Below are 22,831 nucleotides of genomic sequence, written 5' to 3' on the forward strand. Positions count from 1 at the left end.
GACCAGCAAAGCAGAAAGGAGGCAAAAGAAAGCCCAACCTAATTTATAAAATAAACACTATTTGCTCTCATACAATAAAATAGTTATAAACCTTAACTCTGGAAGGATAATTCATGATTGGATAGTCTTTCTAAAACCAAGTCCTCTACATTGTAAAACATCAGCTAATGAAAATTGTTAAGTGCTCAAATAAGTAAATGAAATTTACATCCAAACAGTATTTACAAACAGCCCTTTCGTGAATGTAATTCTTCCTTGGACCTGTATTTTGTGTAGCTCTCTTCCCTCTCGTGACTTTGACATTTTGAAGGATTGTACTCTGGTTTTGTTTCATTGTCATGCTTTATTTTTGAAAGTCAATGACACATTAGTATTACCATTATATTTTTGAAACCTTTATCTCCATCTGATCATGCTTTAGTATAAAGTGTTTTCTCATTTTCACTCCTTTTAAAAGAGGTACCAGGAATACACTTTTAATAAGACTGGGATTTTAAAAACCAGGAGACAAAGGGCACTTGGACAGTGAGCCTAGTTTCGTGCATTAAAATTGACTAACTGAAAAATGAAGTTTAAGTGACATTTTACATTTTATGTTTGTTTTCAGTTTTTAAATAGTTTTAACAATCACTTGTTCTAGAACCCTGAATTGTCTGCCAACACCATAGGTCCAATTAGCTTATTTTGAGAAGATCTTTTCAATAAAGACAATCTGCTAAGAAATAAAACAAAGAGGCGACACTCAAAATTTGTACCAAAGCCCATTTTGGAGGCAGTCAGTGAGCAACAGTCTCTACTGCATACTAACCAGGACGCTCGTGCTTGACCCTGAATTCCTGAATGATTTGCCTCCAAAATTTCCCTTGCAGTTTTCCAGGGTTCTGCACCTACACACAGCAGTTCAGAACCAATACTAATCTAACAGCATTTTCCAAGTAATTGAGAGTGTATTTTTCAGAGAGTCTATGCATAATACCATGATTAAGGTACTGAAGGGAGAAATGAAAGCTTAACAAAACCTTACTGAAACATAATTGAGTGCCTGCCTGAAATCAAGAAGATCACAGAAATATTTAGTATTGTATCTCAGTTTGTCTTAAGTACTTTCAAAAGGTATTGGACACTAAAAGCATATGATATGAAAGGGAAAGTTGAGTTCTTGATATTTTGCTCTAAAAATGTTCACTCTTAATCTGAGAAACACACACAAAAAAACTGTGTTCAGTTCCTCCACATGTAAACCATTTGTCATCCATTCAAAAATTTTTATACTTCATTTCTTCACCAAAAATCTTGTGATGTCTGATCCATGCTTTGATGCTAGAGATTGTCTTCTCCCCTGGCTTCTTTCCTTAGCTTGTCTGGCAGTTCTCTAAAAATTAAAACATATACAAATGTACACCTGTTAGGAAAAGAGTACTGGTTTCAGAATCTCAAAAACTTTTTGTATTTCATTAGTCTGGAAAAATCGACATTACCACCACGTCCACTTCTCAGTGCTTTGCTCTCAGACGGCACATCACGCCACAAGCACAGGATCCCGGTAGCTCTGGTAAGTGCCCTGAGGTCCTAGGTTCACTTAGGACCAGATGCTTTAGGGAAGACTTACTCCCCACTGAATCCCTCATTCGGGGACGACAGGAGGCCCTGATTCTCCTCATCTAAGTGAGGGCATACATAAGGCATCTTGAGATTTCTCACAATGCCGTGCATGTAAGGCCTACCGGCTTCCCGTTCTGTGGGCTAGAAGCCACTCCCAAGCCAATGCAGAAAAACAAAGTGAGGTAGATCGAAACTGGATTCTTCTATTTCCACAAATAAAATTTCTCATGAGAATCTAAAAAAGTGATTACAAAAAGGGTGGGTTTTCGTTTTGCTATATCTTAATTCTCTTACAGGTCTTGAATGTGCTAATCATTTTCACAGCAGAGATATCAGATGACTTTTTTCCCAGTTAAAGTTCATGTATGTGTGAAGTTATCCAGGTGGAAGGGGTGGGGAGAGAGAAGAGGGTTAAAACTAAAAATAAAACAAAAAACTCTACTTATATTACAAGATCCCATTTATGTAAGAATTATATTTGTGAAGAAACTGAGGAACCTAAAATATTAAAATAAGGCTAAGAGTGCTTATACAATATGAACACTGGCAAAGGATCTGAACAGTTTTTGAAAGTGTAAATACCACTGGTTAGCATTTTTAAAAACCTCAGTATCTTTGGTAAACAAAACAGTGGCATGCCATTCTTCTCCCGGCACATGAGCACTGATGAGCTCAGTTAAACGGGCACTCTCGTCCCCCGACGGGGTTGAGGGAGAGAGGCAGAATACAGTCCTTTGGAAAACTGCTTGGAGATCAATTCCTATGGTCAAACACTTGACTCCATGATTTTACATCTGAGGGTCTATCTTAAGGAACAACCTCAAAATGGAAAGAACAGTGTGTAAACAGGACCTGTAAACCACTTCACTGTTCAGTATGGGAATGGCTAAATAAATTATAGCAGACATATGCTCAATAGAATCGTGTGTAGCCATTTTGGATGCTAAACATGAACGCTTATCATGGGAACAGGGGAAAATGCTGCAGTCTTGCTACACTTGGATAAAAGTTAGATATAAAGTTGCATATTGAATGTATGCTTCTGAGAAAATTTTAATCAGTAGATTCTTTTGCTAGACGGTCTGTTAAAAATTCATCCTAGTTGGTAAATAATACTGTCATATTTTTCCCTCTGGTTTTAAGCAACAGGTAATTGCTCAAAAAGGTGCCAAGGTTAACAGGTTTTGCACTTGGGCCAAGAGTGTAATGTCTGCATGTTGAACTGAGTTGGTCCTAGAAAGAACTTATTAACACTCTCTGACATGTCAGGACATCCTTAGCTGCAAATGCAAACACACCTCACTGCCCCAGTTCACCAGTCTTCTAGGTTGATGGTCTGGGTCTCTTCAACGTCCTGTAAGTTACATTCATTTTCTTCTAGGTGGTGGTGACAATTTCCTGTCCTAGAATGAATTCAAAGGAAAGCAGCTTCTCTTCTGTCTGGGACTGAGAACTTGTATCAGCCTTGGGTGATGAAGGGAATAAAGGGGACACTTGGGTGATGAAGGGAATAAAGGCATCTCGGAAACCAGACAAGGGGTATGGATTCGTCCACTCGGTCTGTTTACAGACCTGTTCACACACTTTTTTTTGCTGCGCCAGGCTGAAGTCAAAGGGGCTGCAGAGCCCCACTCACCTGTCTGTGACACACTGTGCAGAGTGTCTGCAGGTTGTCCAGGGAACACTGTCCGCCGCCACCGGACACGGGCTTGATGTGGTCCACCTGCCAGAAATGCCCTTCTCCTGGGTTTCTTATCATTTCATTAAGCTGCAGTAAGAACACAAGATCAGCACTTCTCAGCATGCGCTGTGGGAACTGTTGGTTCTGCCTTGTGCAATCATGTTTATACAGCACGATCACAGTGAAAAGTACATTACAGTGGCTTTTTATAGCTTTTATTGTGAATAGGAAAAAGCCTCTAGGTTAGCAATTTGAAAGCAATAAAATACGTTTCTGAAAAAGTTCTTTTCCCCTTACCTAACCCATTTTGAAAAAATTACAAGCAAGTATAAAATACCAAGACTCCTGACAGACTGGGAAAAAGTACTTGCTTCTGCATTTCTGAGCTAGTTTAGATAGTCAGTAAAGAAAACTGTGAAAAGAATAAGATCAGATTAGAAATAAACCTTCTGAATATTACTGAGTCAAATAATCTTTAATTATTGACCTAAATTCATTTGTTATTATAAATAGTGAAACTTAAATATAAATGGCTGTCCTCTGGAACCTCTATGCCATTCATCTGGGAACCTCCCCCGTTCCATAGACTGGAATGAAGTTTCCACAACAGATTTCTATCACTGGCGTATCCTGAGTAAACAAAGTTGCCCATGTAAAGCAGCACTGTTTAGGCCAGCTCACATATATACACTTTATATTTTATCTGTGATGACCTACATTAAAATAGGATGTATTTTAACATTTTGCCTGAGGCAGTAAAAACAGCTCCCAGCTCAGAGTTGTAGTTTTTTCAGTATGTTAAAGATGAGCGCAAAGCTTGTTTTTATTTGCATGGTCTTGGACAAGGACGAAATTAAAATCGGCTGCGTGCTGCCGGCCAGGGGAAACTGTGTCACAGTTTTAAAGCGCTTTGTCAGACACGTGGAGGCAGAGGGACCTGAGCAGCAGTGCCCAGCCCGAGAGGAGCCCTAAGATGCAGGAGGCTGGAGCAAACTCTGTCCAGCTGAGGCCGGCATTGTTCGAAGCACTGAGAAATGGCAGTCTTGTGCATCAAGCAAATGACATGTTCTTAGGAAAAAAATCCATTTCGTCTGCTTTTTGTAACCAATTCTTTTGCTCTCAACAATCTCTCCTCTGATGGACTAATCCCGATGTGCTTCTTTATTCCTCCTAGTAATTCTCTGGCCAATCACTTGGGGTCAGTCTTCAGTATCCTAAGTTTAACTCTTAAAACAATCACTCCCTCTCCGACTGATCCTCCCCAGTATGAGCCCTATGGTGCTCGCTAGCCTTGGAACACTTTTGTTTTAGTAGCATACTGTGTAATAACTTCTGTGTTCCTGCAAAGGCTGCTTTCATGATGTCCTTGAGTCCTTTCATTGTGTGTCTTCTGGAAGACTCTGCTCTGAGGCTGCAGACAGTAACTGCCGTCTGGCTGACACCCCTGGGATGGGTGCAGTGTGTCCCTCACCAATTAGACAAAAGGATATTTCAGGAACTCTGGGTATCATGAAGGAAACAGTGTATTTCCCTAGCTCTCAAAATCATGCTAATTCATCTTTGCGGAAATGCTTAATTAATTAATTCTGTCATAATTTGGTGATACTAAGTAAATAAAAATGTCTGATTTGACCAACTGGCAGAAATTTATCCATTATTTTAGTGGGGAGAGAATGGCTCAGGAGTGATTTTTTAAAATTAAGCACACTACAAAATTAATCATTTTGCTCTAGTTTGAAACTTAGAACCGATTAGATCACAACATTAGAAACCAGTTGAGCTTTGGAAATAAAAGTGAATACTGTTAACTGTTTTCTAAGAACAATGTTTTTTTCCATAAATTGCTCTCCTAAAATTACATTTTACAATGGGATGAACATAAATATTTTCTTCTCATTGTAATGAACTATATTTTGGGGGCTATCTGTTTGCTTCTTGTCATTTAATCCTAACATCATGAAAAGCGAACAACCAGACCATAGGTACTTCTTGATGGAATGTATCATCTGTTAAGATCTCTTCCCAAAATAATTTAATCAGAATCTAATTAAGCCACTATATCTTATAACTATTATTCTGGAATTGGGGGATAGGAAAACATGTCAAATAATACCATGAGGCAGGAAGACAAATCCGTAATGTAGGAAATCCTACAGGCAAATGATCTAGTTTCTTGAACAATAATGGTGTAAAAAAGGAAAGGGGTGATATTACAGATTAACTGGAACATAAGAGGTATAATGAACAAGTGGAGTGTGTGGGTCATATTGTGATCCTAATTTGAACAAAGCAACTGCAAAAAGACATTTTTGAGACAATCTGGGAAACCAAGCCTGGACTTATAAAGGAATCATAATTGTCTTGGTGTGATAATGGGTACTGGGGTATAGGATTATATTTTAAAAAGAGATAGAAAGAAGGAGGGTGGAAGGAAATCTCTGTGAGAGGTACATAATTAAAGTATTTAAAGAGGAAGTGAGGGGAGGGGCACCTGGCTGGCTTAGTTGGAGCACGCGACTCGATCTCAGGGTCGTGAGTTCAAGTGCCACAATAGATGTAGAGATTACTTTAAAAAAAAAAAAAAAGGAAATGAAATGTCTGGAATTTGCTTTAAAATAATTCCAGGAGAAAAAAGGACTGAGATGAGGGACAAATGAAAATGAAGGCTAGTGTTGATAACTGTTTAAGTTGGATGATGGGTCTGTGGCTTGATTATTCTACTTTTGTAATGTTTTCAAAAACTGCCATATTAAAAAGTTAAAAAAAAAAGTGAGTCAATATTCATTACTCAGTAATATGTGGCCTTCTGTCTGCCACATGATTATAATTACCTGTTCCAATGGGAGCTTCGAAATCCAGGTAATGTCCAGAAGATTCTTCCTCTGACTTTTGGGGGCATCTCTCAGACGTAAAAAGAGTTCTTGTGCATTCAGATTACAGAGCTGACATACACCGTGTTCAATTTCGAATACTTTGGCTCGCAGGTAATTGTTATTAGATCGAATCCAAAACTCTTCCTGACATTTCAGAGAGCAAAACCGTGAATCCCAAGCGTTCACTTTACACTTTTGCTTCGTGTGGCAGGTGGGTTGCTGACAGCGAAGGCAAAGTGGATTTCCTTCACTATCCACAGCTTGCAGATAGCCTTTGGATATAGAAGGCTTCCCAGTGAGGTCAGCTGGGGCCGTGCAGGGATTTAGATATGGGACACACACTCCATCATCAAGGAACTTTCTAGAATTGAGCAAAACATGCAATAAGTAACTAATGAACACTTAACACTAGTCTAAATAGTCACTACTTCATATAATCAATGGTCTTCAAAGTTTCTATTACTGATAAACAGTAAATGTAGGACCCACAGATTCTATGATTCAGTGTGGAAATAACAGTTACAGTCAGCACTCGATGCTCCATGCCAAATAAAGAATGGCGTGTTAAATAAATTCAAATAAATTTGAATACAAATATGCTGCCTCTCCTGGGAATTTAGGTATCTTCAAGTTAAACAATCAGACTTTGAAACATCTGGAGAATTTGGCAAATGAGAAGTTAGAAAATGCTTCTTCAGGCCAGGAAAGGACAGACTAAGGTGAAACCCCACCTCAAGCTGGGGCTCCCGTGCTCTGCGTGTGTTCGACCACACGCCTCAGCAGGACAGAGAGGCCATTTACTAAGGCTTCCATGACAACGTCTGGGAGCCCCTGCTGGCCCACAGCAGAAAGTCACATCCACGGAGTGATAGGGCCAAGGTGCTAACAGTATTTTTAGGAGCTGGAACAGAAGACTTGCTAAGTATGTGCCTCCTATAGGTAAACTCAGATTTGACTGAATTAAAATGAGAAATGAAATACGACAGGACATGCAATTTGTTAAAAGGAAAAAGTACATTCCTCAATTATGTTGAAAGGTCCAACACGGAATTACCACACCTGCTTGCCTATTTTCCATGGCTGTTAGAAGTGTTAGAAGTTCCTTGTGATAGAGCTCATGACTGGGAACATCTAGTGTCTCTGGGTGGGTCACCTGGTCCACCTGGTCTCAGAGTCCTTCTGATTTCTAAGGTGAGGACATCCTAGGCCTCACAGGGTTGCTAGGAGGATGGGGAGCTACCATATTGTGAAAGCTCTTTCTAACCTGTAAGTGGCCACATCAAGGTAAAGTCTGATTACAAATATGAATATGGAAATTTAAAGGAGTACACGTAGTACTACTATGTCCTCCTCATAAATGAAACCTTACTGTGTAGAAGGTTCCTGTGGCCCAGACTCCTTCGTGATCAGACGGACATGGCCCCCATCCTTCTTCACCTTGTCGAGTGAGGCTACAGCAACATCTTCTTTGGTGATGTATCTAAAACAATTACATGTTAAGTAGATTTCCTCTCTCTCCTCTAAGAGTTTCTCTATTTCATGCTCAGATTCCTCCTTGTAAAAACAAGAGGAGAAGACGCAAGACAGGAGTCTTCATGGTGCTAACACGAATATTAGGGAATATTTCCTACCTTTATATTGGCCTCCACATGTGGGAAGCACATCTCTGTTCCAAAGTGGTTTTTCCATGATTTATTTTTCTAAGACATTGAAGAGTCATTCAATATCCTCTGGACCAATTTTCACTTAGGGGACAAGAAGAGTGGGTGCAGGAATAAGAAATGACCAAATCCTTGCACAACTGACAGCCAGAGTAAACAGCTTGCCATGCTGTGCAGAGAATCTCTCGCTGCATGTTTACCTCCCTCTTGGCCTTTTCTTCAAGGTTCCTCCAATCACCTTGATCAGTTATAACAGTGTATCAGCATGCTCGGGTAAAGTGATGCTCTTTTTAGTTAACTAGGTTCCATCACATCTTCTATAATCTTAAGGCTATTTCCATTATTATCAGCCATATAGGCTTTATGGAATCTTCCACTGAAATAAAGCCACTCTTGATGTGGGATTCAGAACCTTATTACGCAACACTATCGATACCACACAATGGTTTAGGGACTGAAAGTAAAGAGGAAAGTTATTCCAATTAAAGGTGACGGGGGAATTTAAGTAGGTAAAATGCAATTACCCGATTAATTCCTTCTAATTAGCATGGCCCACTTTCTCTGATAGTTTACACTTACTGTAGTTTTTTTCCTTTTTAATTAGTTTAAACATGAATTCTTCATATTTCCAAGTACTTCTTAATTTGGTATCTTGACAATAAAATTAAAGTTAAATCACGATGGAATTGTGTAATTGTAGGTAAGATCTTAGAAATTTGCTTTTCTGTTAAAGTAGATTTTATAATTAACATATTTGCTTCTTTCTATAAACTATTAATTTTTTGACTAGCTGATACACGTACATATTTCAAAACTCAAAAGGCATGCGATGGTGTCTATGGTGAAGAGCAAGTTTACCATCCCTTCCCATTCCCTCCTCCAAAGCTCTCTATGACCAGTTTTTAATACATCCTCAGAATTTTTTTCTGTATATCGGTTATACCTTTTATTTTCTCTTTTTGTTGACATATAACTCATATACTATAAAATTTACCATTTTAAAGTTTACATTTCAGTGCATTCTATTTCATTCACAAGGGTGTCCAACCATCACCACTAATTCCAGAACATTTTCATTACCCCAAAAGGAAACCTGTACTCATTAGCAGTCACTCCTCATTATACTTTTTATTTTTAAAAACCAATGGTAGCACAGTATACACACTAATCTCCACCTTGGTCTTTTTACCTACACATATATCTCGGAGCTCTTTCCAGATTAGTACAGTTTTTAATGATGGCATGTAGGTGGTGGTGGTTCTAGTCTCTGCTATCACAAAAAATGCTATAATATCCCCACACATATTTCTACACAATAAATGCAAGTAGAATAAATTTTCTGGAAGCAGAATTACTGGGTCAAAGGTCTTGGGCATTTTAAATTTGGACAGATTTTGACACATTGCTCTCTCCTTTGGGTTTGTACCAACCAATACACGGGTCCACCAGCAATGCAGGAGAGGACCTGTTTCCTTACACTTAAACTAGCACAAGATATGTCAGTTAAAAACATCTCTGCTAATGGTGATACATATCTCCTTATAGCTTTAAATCTGCATTTCTCCTATGAAGAGTGACTCTCTTCATATATTTGCATTTCTACTGGTGTGTTTTTCTGAAAGCAAAAGAAAAAATCACAGTGAATTCCTTCAAAATTCTCTAACTTGCCCTTTTGGTTCCTAGATTTCCCATGTCCCCCCAACCCCCAATTCTTCAACCATTTTATTCCCTTGACAAAAGCACTTCACTGAAGTATTTCAGTGGATTCTAATGAACTCAAACACTTCCTGGCTTTGAGGGTCAAGGGGATATTAAGCCTTGCCTCAGGTATTATTTAATGTTTAAAAGCTTAGAGACCTAATTCAGTAACTTTAAAAGATGCTGAGAAATCTATTCAGAGATTTAAGAACTAAAAATAACTTTTCCTACAAGAGATTTAAGCACAAAATTCTGGAAACCACAAGAAATAGATCAATCAACCCCAAAGCAGGAGGTTGGCAACTTCTCAAACATGCTTGTGTTACCACCATTTAATTTTCCACTGAGGTTTGCTGGGAGGTTGATGTAAGTATACCACCTCTCAAAAAGATTTTGTTAAATCCCAATGTTCAAAAATAGGGAAGGAGAACATTGTCTACTAAAGTAATTCCTGGATAGGCATGGCAGTAAAAGATGGCAAATTCTGCCTGAAGAGTAGAGTGTGTTGGAAAGTGGCCCACAAGAGTGAAAATAGTGCTGGGCTCTAGGATGCTGACCTGCTTTGGGGGTCAAAATAAATTGCAGGCATCCTGAACCTAACAGGGCTCCAAGGGAAGCAGGCCTGCCTCTGACAAATGGGAACTCAGCAACTGAAACAATAGCTGGTGATCTTGGCTTCCAGTCATATTTAAGATGGAGCTACTCAAAAGCTAACAGCAAACTCTAAGCTCGGATGGGTCCCCCTGCACTGGTGGATATCACTACAGGATAATCTGGCTGGAGATCTGGCCACTGCTTAAAATTAGTGTCTGTGTGTCTTTATTCTAAGGCCATTCCATTTTTTTCAAAGAGGAATCCCCTAATCTTCTGCTTGGAAGTAAAATGTGGCTTCAAGTATCCTGGAAGTGAAGAAAGGGGCCCAGGGAGTGCTGGTTTCCAATAGAATGCCTCTCCCTTTATCTCCACTAAGCCTGGTGTTTCCAAGGCTGGTGCCTCCCTGGTTCATATTCAGTAGAAAGTAAACCGGTAGGACGGTGGGAGGGCGAGACATCCAGTGTCTACCTGCTCCTCATAGAGACTTCAATCAGTGCTGTCGTGCAGCCTGATCTCCCACACCTGCTGCAGAGAGCGCCAGCTACGCCACGTCTAGGATGTGCTGAGGCTGTGCAGCAAGAACCAGTACGCTTCCCCAAAGCACACCCTCTGCAGGCGCACACGTTTTGTTTTCATGGCTCTGCTAAGTCCATTTCCCTGGAGCCTTCCCCCTCTCTTCTTCTCTCTGATCAGTGACCAAGGTCTCCAGATCTACCTCCTAACCCCTCTCTTCATCCTCTTTCCTCCATTCCCACTGCTCCTAATGTCTCTTAACTTGCGTGGGAGGTGTATGTTAAGCCTCTCTCTCTAGGACTCCTGTCTCTGGTATTCAATCACTCATCTGGGTCATGTTGTAAAGGGATTTTGCAGATGTAATTTGGGTTACTAAACAGCTGACCTTAAGCAACGGAGCAATTCCAAGCATGAGAAGGATCTGACACACCATTGCCGGCCCTGAGATTTAGGAGCCCATGTGCTAGAACTAGAAAGAAGCCTCTAGAAGCTAATGGCAACCCCCTGCCCTGACAGCAGGCAAGAAAACCCAAGTGCTACAATCATAAGGAACTGAATTCTGTCAACAATCTGACTGAGCATGGAAATGGACTCTTCCCAGACTCAGTGAGAGTCCATCCAGCCGACGCCTTGAATTCAGCCTTAGAAAATCCAGAGAAGAGAAACCAGTAGAGCCATCTCAGCCCTCTGACGTACAGACTGTGAGAGAATACATTTCTGTTGCTTTGAGCTGCTAAGTTTGTGGTGATGTGTTAAGGCAGCAACAGAAAGCCAATGCAGCCTGTTTCCTTACTTCAAGTCCTCCCTTTTGATCTCATTTCCCAACTGCTGCCAGAGCGAGCTCTGAAAAACATAAATCCCGACTGCTGACTATGCTGCTTAACACATTTTAGTTTTCATGTTATTTCCATAAAATTTTTCAGATAATGTCACGTGTCTGACTTTGGTTTGTATTGATTTCATGACTTTGGCTTTTACACCTGATCGGCCACCCTTCTCAGGTGGTTCTTTAAGTGCTCATCCATGTCTGATGGGGAGGAAACAAAAAGCGCCTAGAAATGGCTGGAGTGGGCTGTAAATTTAGTTAAGAAGGAAATTAAGGTTGTGCAAAGAGAAGACCAACACTGCAACTAAGACGGTGGTGATGACAATGAGAAAATGTAGGGGACTGGAAGAAATATCGAGGGAAACAGCATAGGCATCGTGCTTTTTGTTACACAAGACTGGGTCTCTGTATGTGTAGGGGTGTGTGTGCGTGTGTGTGTGCATATACATATCAATACACACATTTATTTTAAATGTATTTTTTAAATAAAGTAATAAACATTTGTGGGAAATATCTAAGTACTACAGAAGAGTTTAGGTGAGTCCAAAACTGGCAGCTTGTGGACACATCCAACTAGTCAAAGGGCTTTAACTGATTCATACAGTATTTTATTTTTAATCTGAATTTGAATGACTTCAGATGGGTTATGCACTTCCAATTTGTCATATTTCTCCCCCCTACCTCGACCTTTTCTGGTTTTATACTTGATCTCATGTGTTCATTTATGGTTCCTGCTTTGCTTTTCGTCACAGGAGTTTGTGATCCAGGCCTAAAGTATAAAGTCCTACCATCTCCACAACTCCCCTACAATATGGGCTATAGCAAGATCCCTCATCAGGGGCACTATCGGCATTCTGAAGCATAATTGCTTGGGAGTGCAGTCCTGTTCACCGTAGGATTTTCAGCAGTGTCCCAGGCTTCTAGCCACAACATGTTCCCTCGTTAGATCCCCTAATCGTAACAAACTAAAATGTCTCCTAATATTGCCACCCTGGGGGGTAAAACTGCCCCTAGCGGAGAACTACTGTCTTAGAGAAACCTCTGGTAAGAGTTTCCAGGGTACCCTTCTAGAAACTTTGTGTCATAACTGCAATTACATATATCTGTATCTCCATCCTTTTTTTTTAATACTTATTTTTACTCTTAATAATATATCACAAGTATCATTTCTTATTCTCACATATGAATATACCATATGCCACACTTTGCAACAGCTGAAGGGACTTTTCACTGTATAGGGATACAAGCTGTACGATCAACTGCACCCTCTCACAAATCACTGATGGCTGTTTTTCAGCTGTGTGCGTGGACAAGGCGAGAGATCACAAACGGATGACGACACAGTACTGGTGTGTGGAGACGGCAAGAGCACAGGGGCTTGTTCTGACACATGGCTGTTCAGCTGGGTGCTCCCATGCAGGAGCTGGGCACAACAGCGGACTGCGCGTCACTGCTCCATGCTGAGGAAAGTCTACAGAGAAGGGGGCCTGAGGTCCCGCAGGCGATAGCTGAGATCATTAAGAAGCCAAGAAAGGAGAGTACTTGTACAGAGATTAGAAAGAAACCTGTAATGATGAAGGTAAAACATGGACAGGACACACTTGACCTTTCCTTTCATTTTGCTTCCGGCCATGGGCATGAGACTAGTTCCTTGCCACCCCCTGGGTGCTGCTGTGTCAAGCAGAACTGGCCCCCCTGCTGCATGGCCCCCAGATCCATGCTCCAGGGGTGCAGGGGAGCAGCTCTTCTAACAGAGAAGTGTCTTCCTGTCCATAAATAGTGTCCTGGGCTTGGCAGGTCAGAGGTCGCATCCGCCTGTCACTCTGGCCTCTCTCCTGATGAGTGGGACTCATGGTGACCATGACCCAGAAAACCTGATCTTTTCCAGCAGATCTGATCAAATTCACAAAAATATCTAACCATGTTGCTATAAAATAAGCTGTTATTTTATGTATAATTTTCTCTTAACTCATTGGGATTTCGTTAGTGGTTACATAAAATGTTTCAGACCGCCTCCCCCCCATAGAAATAACCATGACAAATAATGACCTACAAAATAAAAAAGAAAGACAACACATACCTTTTGGTACTATTTTGTTTGGTTTGCTGCTTTGCGATCTCTTCCAAAGCAAGAATTGGGCTGCAGAAGAGCTGCCCGCTTTTCCTGATGATCTTTTGCTTCATGGTAGTTAGACTACTCCATTCCCGAACAAATCTCAAAATCTGGCAGAAAATGAGGTAATGAAAAGAGTTACCAGCTCACCAGGCATCCTCCTTTGAAAGTAAAGCTCCTTATCACATCAGAAAACTGCTGTTTTATTATATCCCCAAATAGGCTTCTGAATGTCACGATTTAAGGCTTTCTTCAGTTTGATGCATCTTCGTATCTTTACTGTAAAATATTTATGGCCAGTTCTGCAGAGGTCTCTTTCAACCCAAAGACTCTCTAAAGACACATTTCAGGACACCCAGCATATGTCCTTAGCACACAGAGGGACCAATGGCAACAATGTGCTCAGCAAGACCAAAAGAGGCCTGGCTGTGAGAAGCACAAAGCCAGTGGTGGCCGAGGCAAAAGTGGTCTTGGGGAGAGCGGGTCTTACAGTGGCGGCGGGTTCCAGTGCAACATCTGAGAAATGCTTTGCACCCGACTACCCGAGTTCTCACAGGAAAACAGCCAGCAATAAATCTGGGACATTTTTACCAGGGTCGCTATTAACCTTACTTATTAGTCAAATACATGTACTGGCTATTTTCTGGGTATCTGAGAATCAGGATTCACTGATACCAGAGAAAATAGCTCACTGCTACCTCTTCCTTTAAGACAGGTGCAGCTGCCCCACGGGCAACGTTTGCTTTCCACTCAAAGGGCAGAAACGTAATCACTATTTTCTTGTAAAAAGTGGTACACTGCGTGCCGTCAGCCCCGCACGCGCTGACCCTTCTCAGCAGTGAAGATCAGTTGGCCACAGATCTGGCTTAAGGCCTCCCGAGCAGGTACTTTGACCTATGGTTGTGTGCTGGTGCTTCGGATGATGCTGGAGTCCCCCGGCACGGCATCGTCCCTGCTCTCCAAATTTGTCATTGTTAGAACTTAACCGTCAGAGATAAAATGAGATTCTGTCAGATACAAATATCACAGTTGCTAATCCTGTGAAGGAGAAATTAAACGATGTGAGGATAATTCTATCCACAGAAGCAGCAACCCTAGGTGTGATCACTCACCAAGGAAACAGATCTCACGTTTATTCTCAGCACCAAGGTAAACTGTAGGCAGTGCCTGGACTGATGAAAATGCGACCAGTGATTTGACTCTGCACCAGGCCACGAGGCAGCTTTGCTTTTATTAAACTCAAAATGGTCTTAAATTATTCAACAGATTTTAACTTAAAACAAATGCACAGGGCTAGTCTTACCAGGGAGCGATTCTGTTTCAGCTGAAAGCTTGCTGGTAAGTCTTCCCAAAGGTCTAATTTTATATCCAGAGGAATGAAGTTACAGTTCATCTGGTTTCCATCCTGATTATAGATTAGGGAGGCATTATTAATCCATCTGCTCTGTAGACACTACTAATTATTTTAAAAGTAAAGAATTCTATCATGGCACAATATTCCCAGTCCCCTAAAAGATAAATGGAGGTGACACATTCCAACAAGATTCCACCCACGCAGCTGCCCTGCATGGATGCCGGGTGGACGGGCCCTCTGAATGCCTCCACTGCTTTCTCTCTTAAGGGTAAAAATACCATGTAGAGGGCTGTAGTCAGTTAAACACGAGGTTTAAATAAGAGGATTTCTTTTATAAAGGGGAAGAAAAACCTCTGCATATGAAAACCTATCGTATCAACAAAAGTTGAACCCATATAAGAATTCTCTCAGCGGAAAAGAAAGTTACAGCTTCCACAATCACTTTGGAAAAAACACACAAAAAGTACTTAACATACTGATTCAAAGTTTAGACATGTAATGGTTACTCTAAACTCTGAATTGGACTTGGGATTCTGGCTAAAATGAATAGCTCTTTAGAGGGATACTGTTACTCCAACAGAGAAGGTACTCAACAGCTTTACTGATCTTCCTTTTAAGGGGTTTTCATCCAAATTCCTGCCTCCAGATTCACCTCAGCTCACCTTACAGCTGTGAAAAGACCTGTTCATGTGCCCCCTGCCTAGTGTCTCATGTTTAGAAGATTAATTGAATAACATTTAGTGGTAAAAAGATATGCAAGTACTTAGATCATTCATAAAAATGGACTTGAGACTATTAAGAGAGGTGTCAAGAAGGTGAGGTGGCCCACGCGACACAGGCTGGGTGCTGGAACTAGAAGATGGGCAATTTGCAGTTTCTCTCCTATCTCCACCCAATGGGGTAAAAACATTGATCAGATGATCCAGGATGCCGAGCTTTCACTGTACAGAATAAAGAGGGGCTTCTGTACTCTGCCTGGTGTCTGCCTTTTGGTTTCTTGATTTTCAGTCCCCTCTGGGGACCAGTTCTCTGTTATTCTCACGTGGTGGTCTGAGAACCGTGGCCTGGAGCTTTCCCCACACTGGAGATGAGGGTGCCTTAGGCACTTAGACCTGCCTCTACATGAGCTGAGGAGGCCTCGGTGCTCCCTCCACACCCAGAGGTTCCAAACGGTGGATGCAGGTCCTGGCCTTTAAGAGAAGCATCATTCACTGCCTGGCTTCATTCCTGGTGTCTTTCTCTTGGCTGTGTTCCCACGACAGAAGCAGCGTGGGGCTTCTGGCATTCACGATCTTAGTCATCTCCTAATTTTCTAGCAATTCCTTCTAATTATTAGTTGGCACTGGAGATTATTACATGGCCCACCATCTATCTATATTTCTATTTGGCTCAATGTAAAATCTGTAACCTAAATTATCTTGAAAAAGGCATTCTTTCAGTAGCCTGGCTCATGAATGTAAGAAGTTACAAATATTATTTTATTATACTTAGAAGATTAGGAATTTGATACTGTCGACCAAATAGAAGTATTCATAATCTCAGCGAGTTTTTCCTCAAATACTCACACTAGTTTACCTAGGCCAAAGATTCTCACAGGGCCCCTAAGACCAGTTCAGGGGATCCACAAAGGCAAAAGTGTTTTCATAACAACAGTAAAACAACATTTGTCCTTTTCACCCTCATCCTCTCACAAATGCACAGTGACATTTGCCAAGGACAGACAGATATGAGAATCCCAATGTCTTCTATTAAGACTCTAGAGAAACTGCTAAAAATGTAAAATGTAGAACGATGGAGGGGCGGCTGGGTGGCTCAATTGGTTAAGGATCCGACTCTTGATTTCAGCTCAGGTCATGGTCTCAGGGTCCTGGGATCCAGCCCGCATCAAGCTCCTACTGAGCACGGACCTGCTTGTCCCCCTCCCACTGCTCCTCCCCACACACTCTCTCGAATAAATAAATTTCAAAAAATCTTAAAAAAAATGTAAAACAATGCCAACTCTCCTCACTAAATGTTATCTTTCTTTTATAAAATATGTTTCATAAAAATTAAGCTATTGACATGAGTATCAACAATGGGTTATTACTATCCTTAATTAATAAATATTTTTAAGTGTTTCCAGTTTAATTTCAAATAGACAAAATATCAACAGATATAACCCTCATGAACAAAAACTCCTTGGGGTTCTCACCAAATTTTAAAAGTTCAAAGAGCTCCTGAGACTAAAAAGTTTGAGCACCACCAACCTAGGCTATGGCACGAATCCGAGCAATCATATTTTTAAAGCTTCCTAGAATTTATTCGACATGGATGGGCAGAGTCAGGCTTCTGCAAAGGGGCTGCGGTTGCTACAAATTATCCGTGAAGGAGCTAATTTTTTTTTGGAAGTACAGTTAACACGATGTTACATACGTTTCAGGTGTATAACATGGTGATTTGACAAGTCTATACTTTATGTTGTGCTCACACAAGTGTGGTTGCCATCCGTCACCATACAACACTATCACAATATCATTGACTATTCCTTGTGCTGTACCTTTCATCTTTGTGACTCACACCATAATTGGAAGCCTGTAACTTCCGCTCCCTTTCATCCTTTTTGGCCACCCCCCACCCTGTCCCCTCTGGCAACCACCAGTTTATTCTCTGATTTATGGGTCTGTTTCTGCTTTGTTTGTTCATTTGTTTTGTTTTGTTTTGTTTTCAGATTCCACACATAAGTGAAACCATGCAGTATTTGTCTTTCTCTGTCTCACTTGTTTCACTTAGCATCATACCCTCTATGTCCATCCATGTTGTTGCAAATGGCAAGATCTCGTTCTTTTTTTATGGCCACATAATATTCCATCGTGTAGATGTGGGGCGTGTGTGTGTAAACCACGTCTAGGAGCTCTTACTGAGAGTTCCTTAAGGTTAGGCACAATGCTAAGTGATTTACAGGAATTGGCTCATGTTACCCTTGCAACAACTCTTCTCCACACTTTCTAGTTGAGGAAACTGAGGCACAAAGCAGTTAAGTAATATGTTCAAGATTCCACGCTCAGGAACAGATATGAACTGAGGCAGTTTGGCCCCTGAAGTCTGTGCTCTTAACTATTATGCTGTTTTGCCTCTCATTGTTTTTAGATTTAACAAAGGAATTTTAGAATTAGCTTTAAGGAGAAAAAGAACCAGATACCTATCTCATTGTTAATAAAATCAAGTATCTCCACTAAAATGTGACAAAAAGGAAGCCTTTTGCATGTTTGAGGCTACAGAATCTGCATGATGCTTACCTTAGTATAGAGGTGAATCCGGTCAGTATTCTTACTTGCACAGAACATTAAGGTATCATACACTGGCGAGTCGTCTGAACTCTTCAACTGTTCTAATTAAGAAGATAAAAAAGAACCTGAAGGCTTACCTTTCTTCTAACCAAAATAGCTTATTTTAATCTTCTACAGGTTAGAATGATGAAAGAGCTATATAAAATATATCAACATATTTGACAAAGAACATGTGTCTGCACTTGAAATACAACTACGATGGTAGGCCATCTAAGACCACATTGGCTTATATGGACACCAGTTGCTTTGCACGTTTGCTAATAACTCCACAAGAGAGAAACAAATTCGGAATCAGCTGAAAAGATATGAGTTAGGTATGAGAGAGAATTTCCTGCCACTGAGAGTTGTTATTGGTCTTAAAGGAGTCTAGAATCTGGACTTCTCCAACTTCTGAAGCAGCACCGTTTTGGTTGCCAGCAGCAATCCAGCTCTGTGAAAGGCCACTTCAGTGCCCAATTCCCTGTGACCTGGCGCTTCACATTCACAAAAGGGGATATGTGGACAAACTTTTTTTCTGATAATCTTCTTTTATTTACCACTTCTCAGTCTCAGTGACCAATGTATATACAGGAAAGATAGGGTTATCACAGTGGATCTAAATAAGAATTATGGTTAACACTGAATGAGTACTTGCAATGTGCCAGGTACTGTTCTAAGTACATATATTAACACCCTTCAGAAATTAGTAGTGCATTTTACAGAGGAAAAAACTGAGGCACAATAACTTGCCCAAGGTCACACCACCAGTAAGAGGACTTAAGACCAGTAGTGTGGCTACACAGTCTGTGTCCTTAACCTCTAAACGACCTTCATCATCATCATCATTATTTTTATTTTACTTTTTTCCTCAGTGACCTTTTAAAATGTTTTCCCAGATCTAGAAGCCTATGATTTGTCATTCTACTTGGCAATGTCATCATATTTCAATTTTTCTAATCAAGCCACTGGTCATTTTATAAACTTGGGAGTATTCCCATATTTCATAAATACAAAAATGTCAGTATTTTCCGCGCTTTAACATCTCTGTTAAACATTGGCATGTTGTATAGCCAATAATCGTGCCATTTTACAATAATTGTTGGCCAGGTGGCAGTTGCAAGGTGGTTGTCATTGCCTGAGCACTCATGAGCTTAGTCATAACGACAATACTATTGTTATTTCAACACCACACTTGAGTCAAACGCATTGCTTGTTACCACATGAGTTGAGTTTAATTACTTCTAAAATGTCTTCAAAATGTTTCATTATGATTTGGTATTGAAATGAAAAGTGATAAGCATACCAAAAAATTTTGCATATAAAGCAGGAGAGCATACATTTGATATTAAAGAAGTAAATATGTATCATTGGAGGAATAACCAAAATTTTTTTATATCTTGCAAAGGAATAACCAAGTTCTTCATGGGACCTAAGGAAAAGAGATCCCTGCAGACAGAGGAAGCTCTCTCACATCTGGATCCTGAGATGTGCAAAAGGTTGCCTAGTACATGCCAAGCACTGCAAATGAGGGCATAAGGACTGCCAAATCCCTCAGGACAAAGGAAAGAAATATCAAAGCAAAAGAGGGTGGTATGATCTGGTCTGGGCTCTCATTTGGGTATTAAGTCATAGTTTAACTTCTAGAGTTTCTTTCTTTCTGACTGTACATAAAACAAGTGCATCATATAATCATTCTATCTTCAGATCCTTTGAAGGACCACGGTTAATAGTTAATGTTTAAAGCTCAGAAGTCATTCTCCAATAAAAAGCATTATAGGATTGATTCCAAATCAGTTGGTATTCTTGGTAGCTAGCAGCTACATCAGAGAACATATTTCTCTTTTCATTGTTTTCATGAAGTGTGATTTAATGGTTCGAGACTAGAGATGACGCATCTTGTGAGACACAGCCATCCTTCCAGACCCTTAGAGTTCCAGTTAGAACAAAACCACAGTTCCCGCAAAGCACACACCACTCCAGTTCTAGAAGAGCTTCTGTGCATAGAATAAACATTTGCACATAGTGTGCCCCCTCTGTCATCCCTCTCTTTGTTTTTCATGGAAATCCACGGTAGTGAGGAGAGACGAAGTATATCGCTTGTATGGAATTCTCAGCCTAGTGATCTGATAAGTCAAAGAAAGGAAGAGGGGACAGGTATGGGGAAAAAGTTGGCATTGTCTGGAGTGGATGAGGCCAATGCAAATTTCACTGGCAGAATAGAACTTCTAAAGGTCTAATGATTTTTGAAAAGTATGTGTAAGTAAACCTAGCATCTGCCTTCATCAAGGGATCAATTTACAACTAACAAACCAGAATTTCCCAGCCACAGATGAAGAGACTCATAGCCCTTGAGTTGATGACAATTGCCGGTTGTTTGTTCTTGGTCTCGTGTTTAGTCCAGTGAGCCACACTCTGTCCTACAACAAAGGCTACGTCAGCACTTGAGGGAATATCAGAGCAGGAGGCAGGAAGGAATGCCCCACCTGAGACTACACCGTCTGCCTACCTAAAGACCGTTAAAATTAATACACCTAAAACAGGGTCCGTTCCAATACATTATTTGAGAAGACCTTGAGGCGTTAGATGGAAGGAAGGATGAGGGAAAAAGAAAGGAGGATGCCCTGAGCTCAGAAATTCTTAAATGAATGTTTCATTTTAACGCTATGAATCTAATTCAATTATATCTTTTTTTAATAGCAACTGATTTAGAAGAAAAACTTCAGCTGTCCCATCTCAACAGTTTTGGTGTTGTTATAATGAGAACATCAGTCTGTGGGTTACTATGGTCACTAACCGATTAACACAGAAAATAACCCCAAAGTACTCACCAACTCTGGCCAGCCAGCCCATAACGATAGTGATGTGTGACATATGGGTGGGTATGCACCAACCATCACAGCTTGAAGTAATGAATGGAATCAACCAAAGAGTAAATAAATCCAAACACTACATGACTGGCTCCAAGTGCAGTCATGATTCATACAGTCTTGAAATTATGTACTTTAAGAATGTTTTCTTAAAAAAAAAACCACCCAAAATCCTAAATTTAAAATAGGCCAATTATTCGTAGCCATTTAAAAGAAATTCATGTGCCAACGATTAATGATCTGTTAAGTAGCTGTTAATAATATGTCAATCTTACTCTTGTCCAAAAGAACCTCCCAAATATCAAAACCACACCCTCATTTGTGGATGGGCCTGACCTGGATGAGGCTGGGCGAGCGGTCTGGGGGCAGCACGGGCAGCTACGTGTCAGTTCTGCTCTCTGTGTCATGTCTGAATACCCACAGCTCTGCTCTTCCAGCCATCTGGTATTTCAGTGTATGGTTCCAAATGGCTGGTATTTTTAATATAAGTCGGAATACAAGGAACCTGGAACGCAGTAGTAGTCACAGGTCTATCAAAAGTATTATCTACCTATGCGCATGGTTAGGATCTGGACACTGGAAGCGGAAACCAGACTTACCATCACCTGGCTGGGGTGTGAGTCTGTCTTCTCTCTTGATTTCCAGTATTTCTTTCTTGCTCTCAGCAAACAAGTTAGGTTCTGAGGGTGCAAGGACTTGTTTTTCACAGTCAGAACTAGTCCAAGTGTTTTTGGAGGTGTCTTTCTGAGGATTACCTTTCCTGTTTTCGTTTTTATCCTGGGTAGAGCTGAGGCTACCTATTTGTAGAATTATGAAAATCAAACAAATAATTTACACACAAATTTAGGTAAAATCATTATTTACTCTAAGGCCAGTCTTTAAAAAGTCACAGCTAGGTCTTATAAAAAGAAACACGGTCAACTATGTTCATTTTCTGGAAACACTTGTTGGGAGTCACTAAATGCACCATGTGCAAACGATGGGGTGCTGGACGGGCAGTGAGGAATCAGACAGACAAATCCCTGCTTCCTAGAGTTTCCAATCTAAGTGTCAGAGACAGACCATCACCAAGGAAGCAAATAAATCAGAGAAAGAGAATAAAGGCCAATGAATAAAGAAAAAGAGAAATAAAACAAGAGAATAAAGCAAGGTTTTGTAACCAGGGGACGGTGGGGAACAAAGGTCCCCAGCACCAAGTACTGGGTCAGTTCCGTCTGAGCTGAGGGCTGTTCAGGAATCTAGGAGGCCCAGCCCGAGGGCCTGTATTCTCAAACTGGATTGTAAATGTCAGCAGAAGCAGTTGAGGGTTTTAAGTAAAGGAATGGAATCATCTGAGTTTTTAAAGGCTCACTCTGGCTGCTTGTACTGGGAGGCCACTGAGGTCTGGGAGAGAAAATGGTAACCTCTGGTGGGTTGGTAGCAACAAAGATGTGGCCAGAATCAAGACAGACTTTGGAAGTTATGCCGGCAGAACCTGACAAATCAAGTGTGGGAGAAGAGAAAGGAATCAAGGACGCTGCCTGGGTTTCTAGCGATGATGAGGGAAGGGAAGATTTAGGTGTTAGGTGTGGTGGTGGTGAATCAAGAACTCCACCTTGGGCCACGTTCACCCTGAGGTACCCATCACACCAGCAGGTGCAGATGAACCAGAGGTGTACGGACGAGCTGCGGTTCAAGCGGGAGACAGAAGTGTGGGCCTATAAGCTATAAGATGGCAAGTATGAGCTATGTGCATGTTAGGAAC

General features: G+C 40.8%; 1 protein-coding gene across 10 annotated transcripts in view; it reads right to left on the reverse strand.

The window, feature by feature from the left end:
* Positions 1 to 323: 323 nt before the first annotated feature.
* ZRANB3 (zinc finger RANBP2-type containing 3) overlaps positions 324 to 22,831 on the reverse strand; it is a 297,893-nt gene continuing 275,385 nt past the window's right edge. For all 10 annotated transcript variants that reach the window (XM_034654466.1, XM_034654464.1, XM_034654467.1 and 7 more), the window contains 8 exons: positions 21,687 to 21,884; positions 18,191 to 18,282; positions 14,865 to 14,966; positions 13,529 to 13,671; positions 7,526 to 7,636; positions 6,115 to 6,517; positions 3,239 to 3,370; positions 324 to 1,372 (listed from right to left, as the gene is read on the reverse strand). In XM_034654466.1, coding sequence (XP_034510357.1) covers positions 1,274 to 1,372; positions 3,239 to 3,370; positions 6,115 to 6,517; positions 7,526 to 7,636; positions 13,529 to 13,671; positions 14,865 to 14,966; positions 18,191 to 18,282; positions 21,687 to 21,884 — 1,280 coding nt within the window. In that variant the 3' untranslated portion in view covers positions 324 to 1,273. The remainder of the gene's footprint in view (positions 1,373 to 3,238; positions 3,371 to 6,114; positions 6,518 to 7,525; positions 7,637 to 13,528; positions 13,672 to 14,864; positions 14,967 to 18,190; positions 18,283 to 21,686; positions 21,885 to 22,831) is intronic.

The sequence above is a fragment of the Ailuropoda melanoleuca genome, chromosome 2 (genome assembly GCF_002007445.2).
Source record: "Ailuropoda melanoleuca isolate Jingjing chromosome 2, ASM200744v2, whole genome shotgun sequence".
In the NCBI taxonomy this organism is placed as follows: domain Eukaryota; kingdom Metazoa; phylum Chordata; class Mammalia; order Carnivora; family Ursidae; genus Ailuropoda; species Ailuropoda melanoleuca.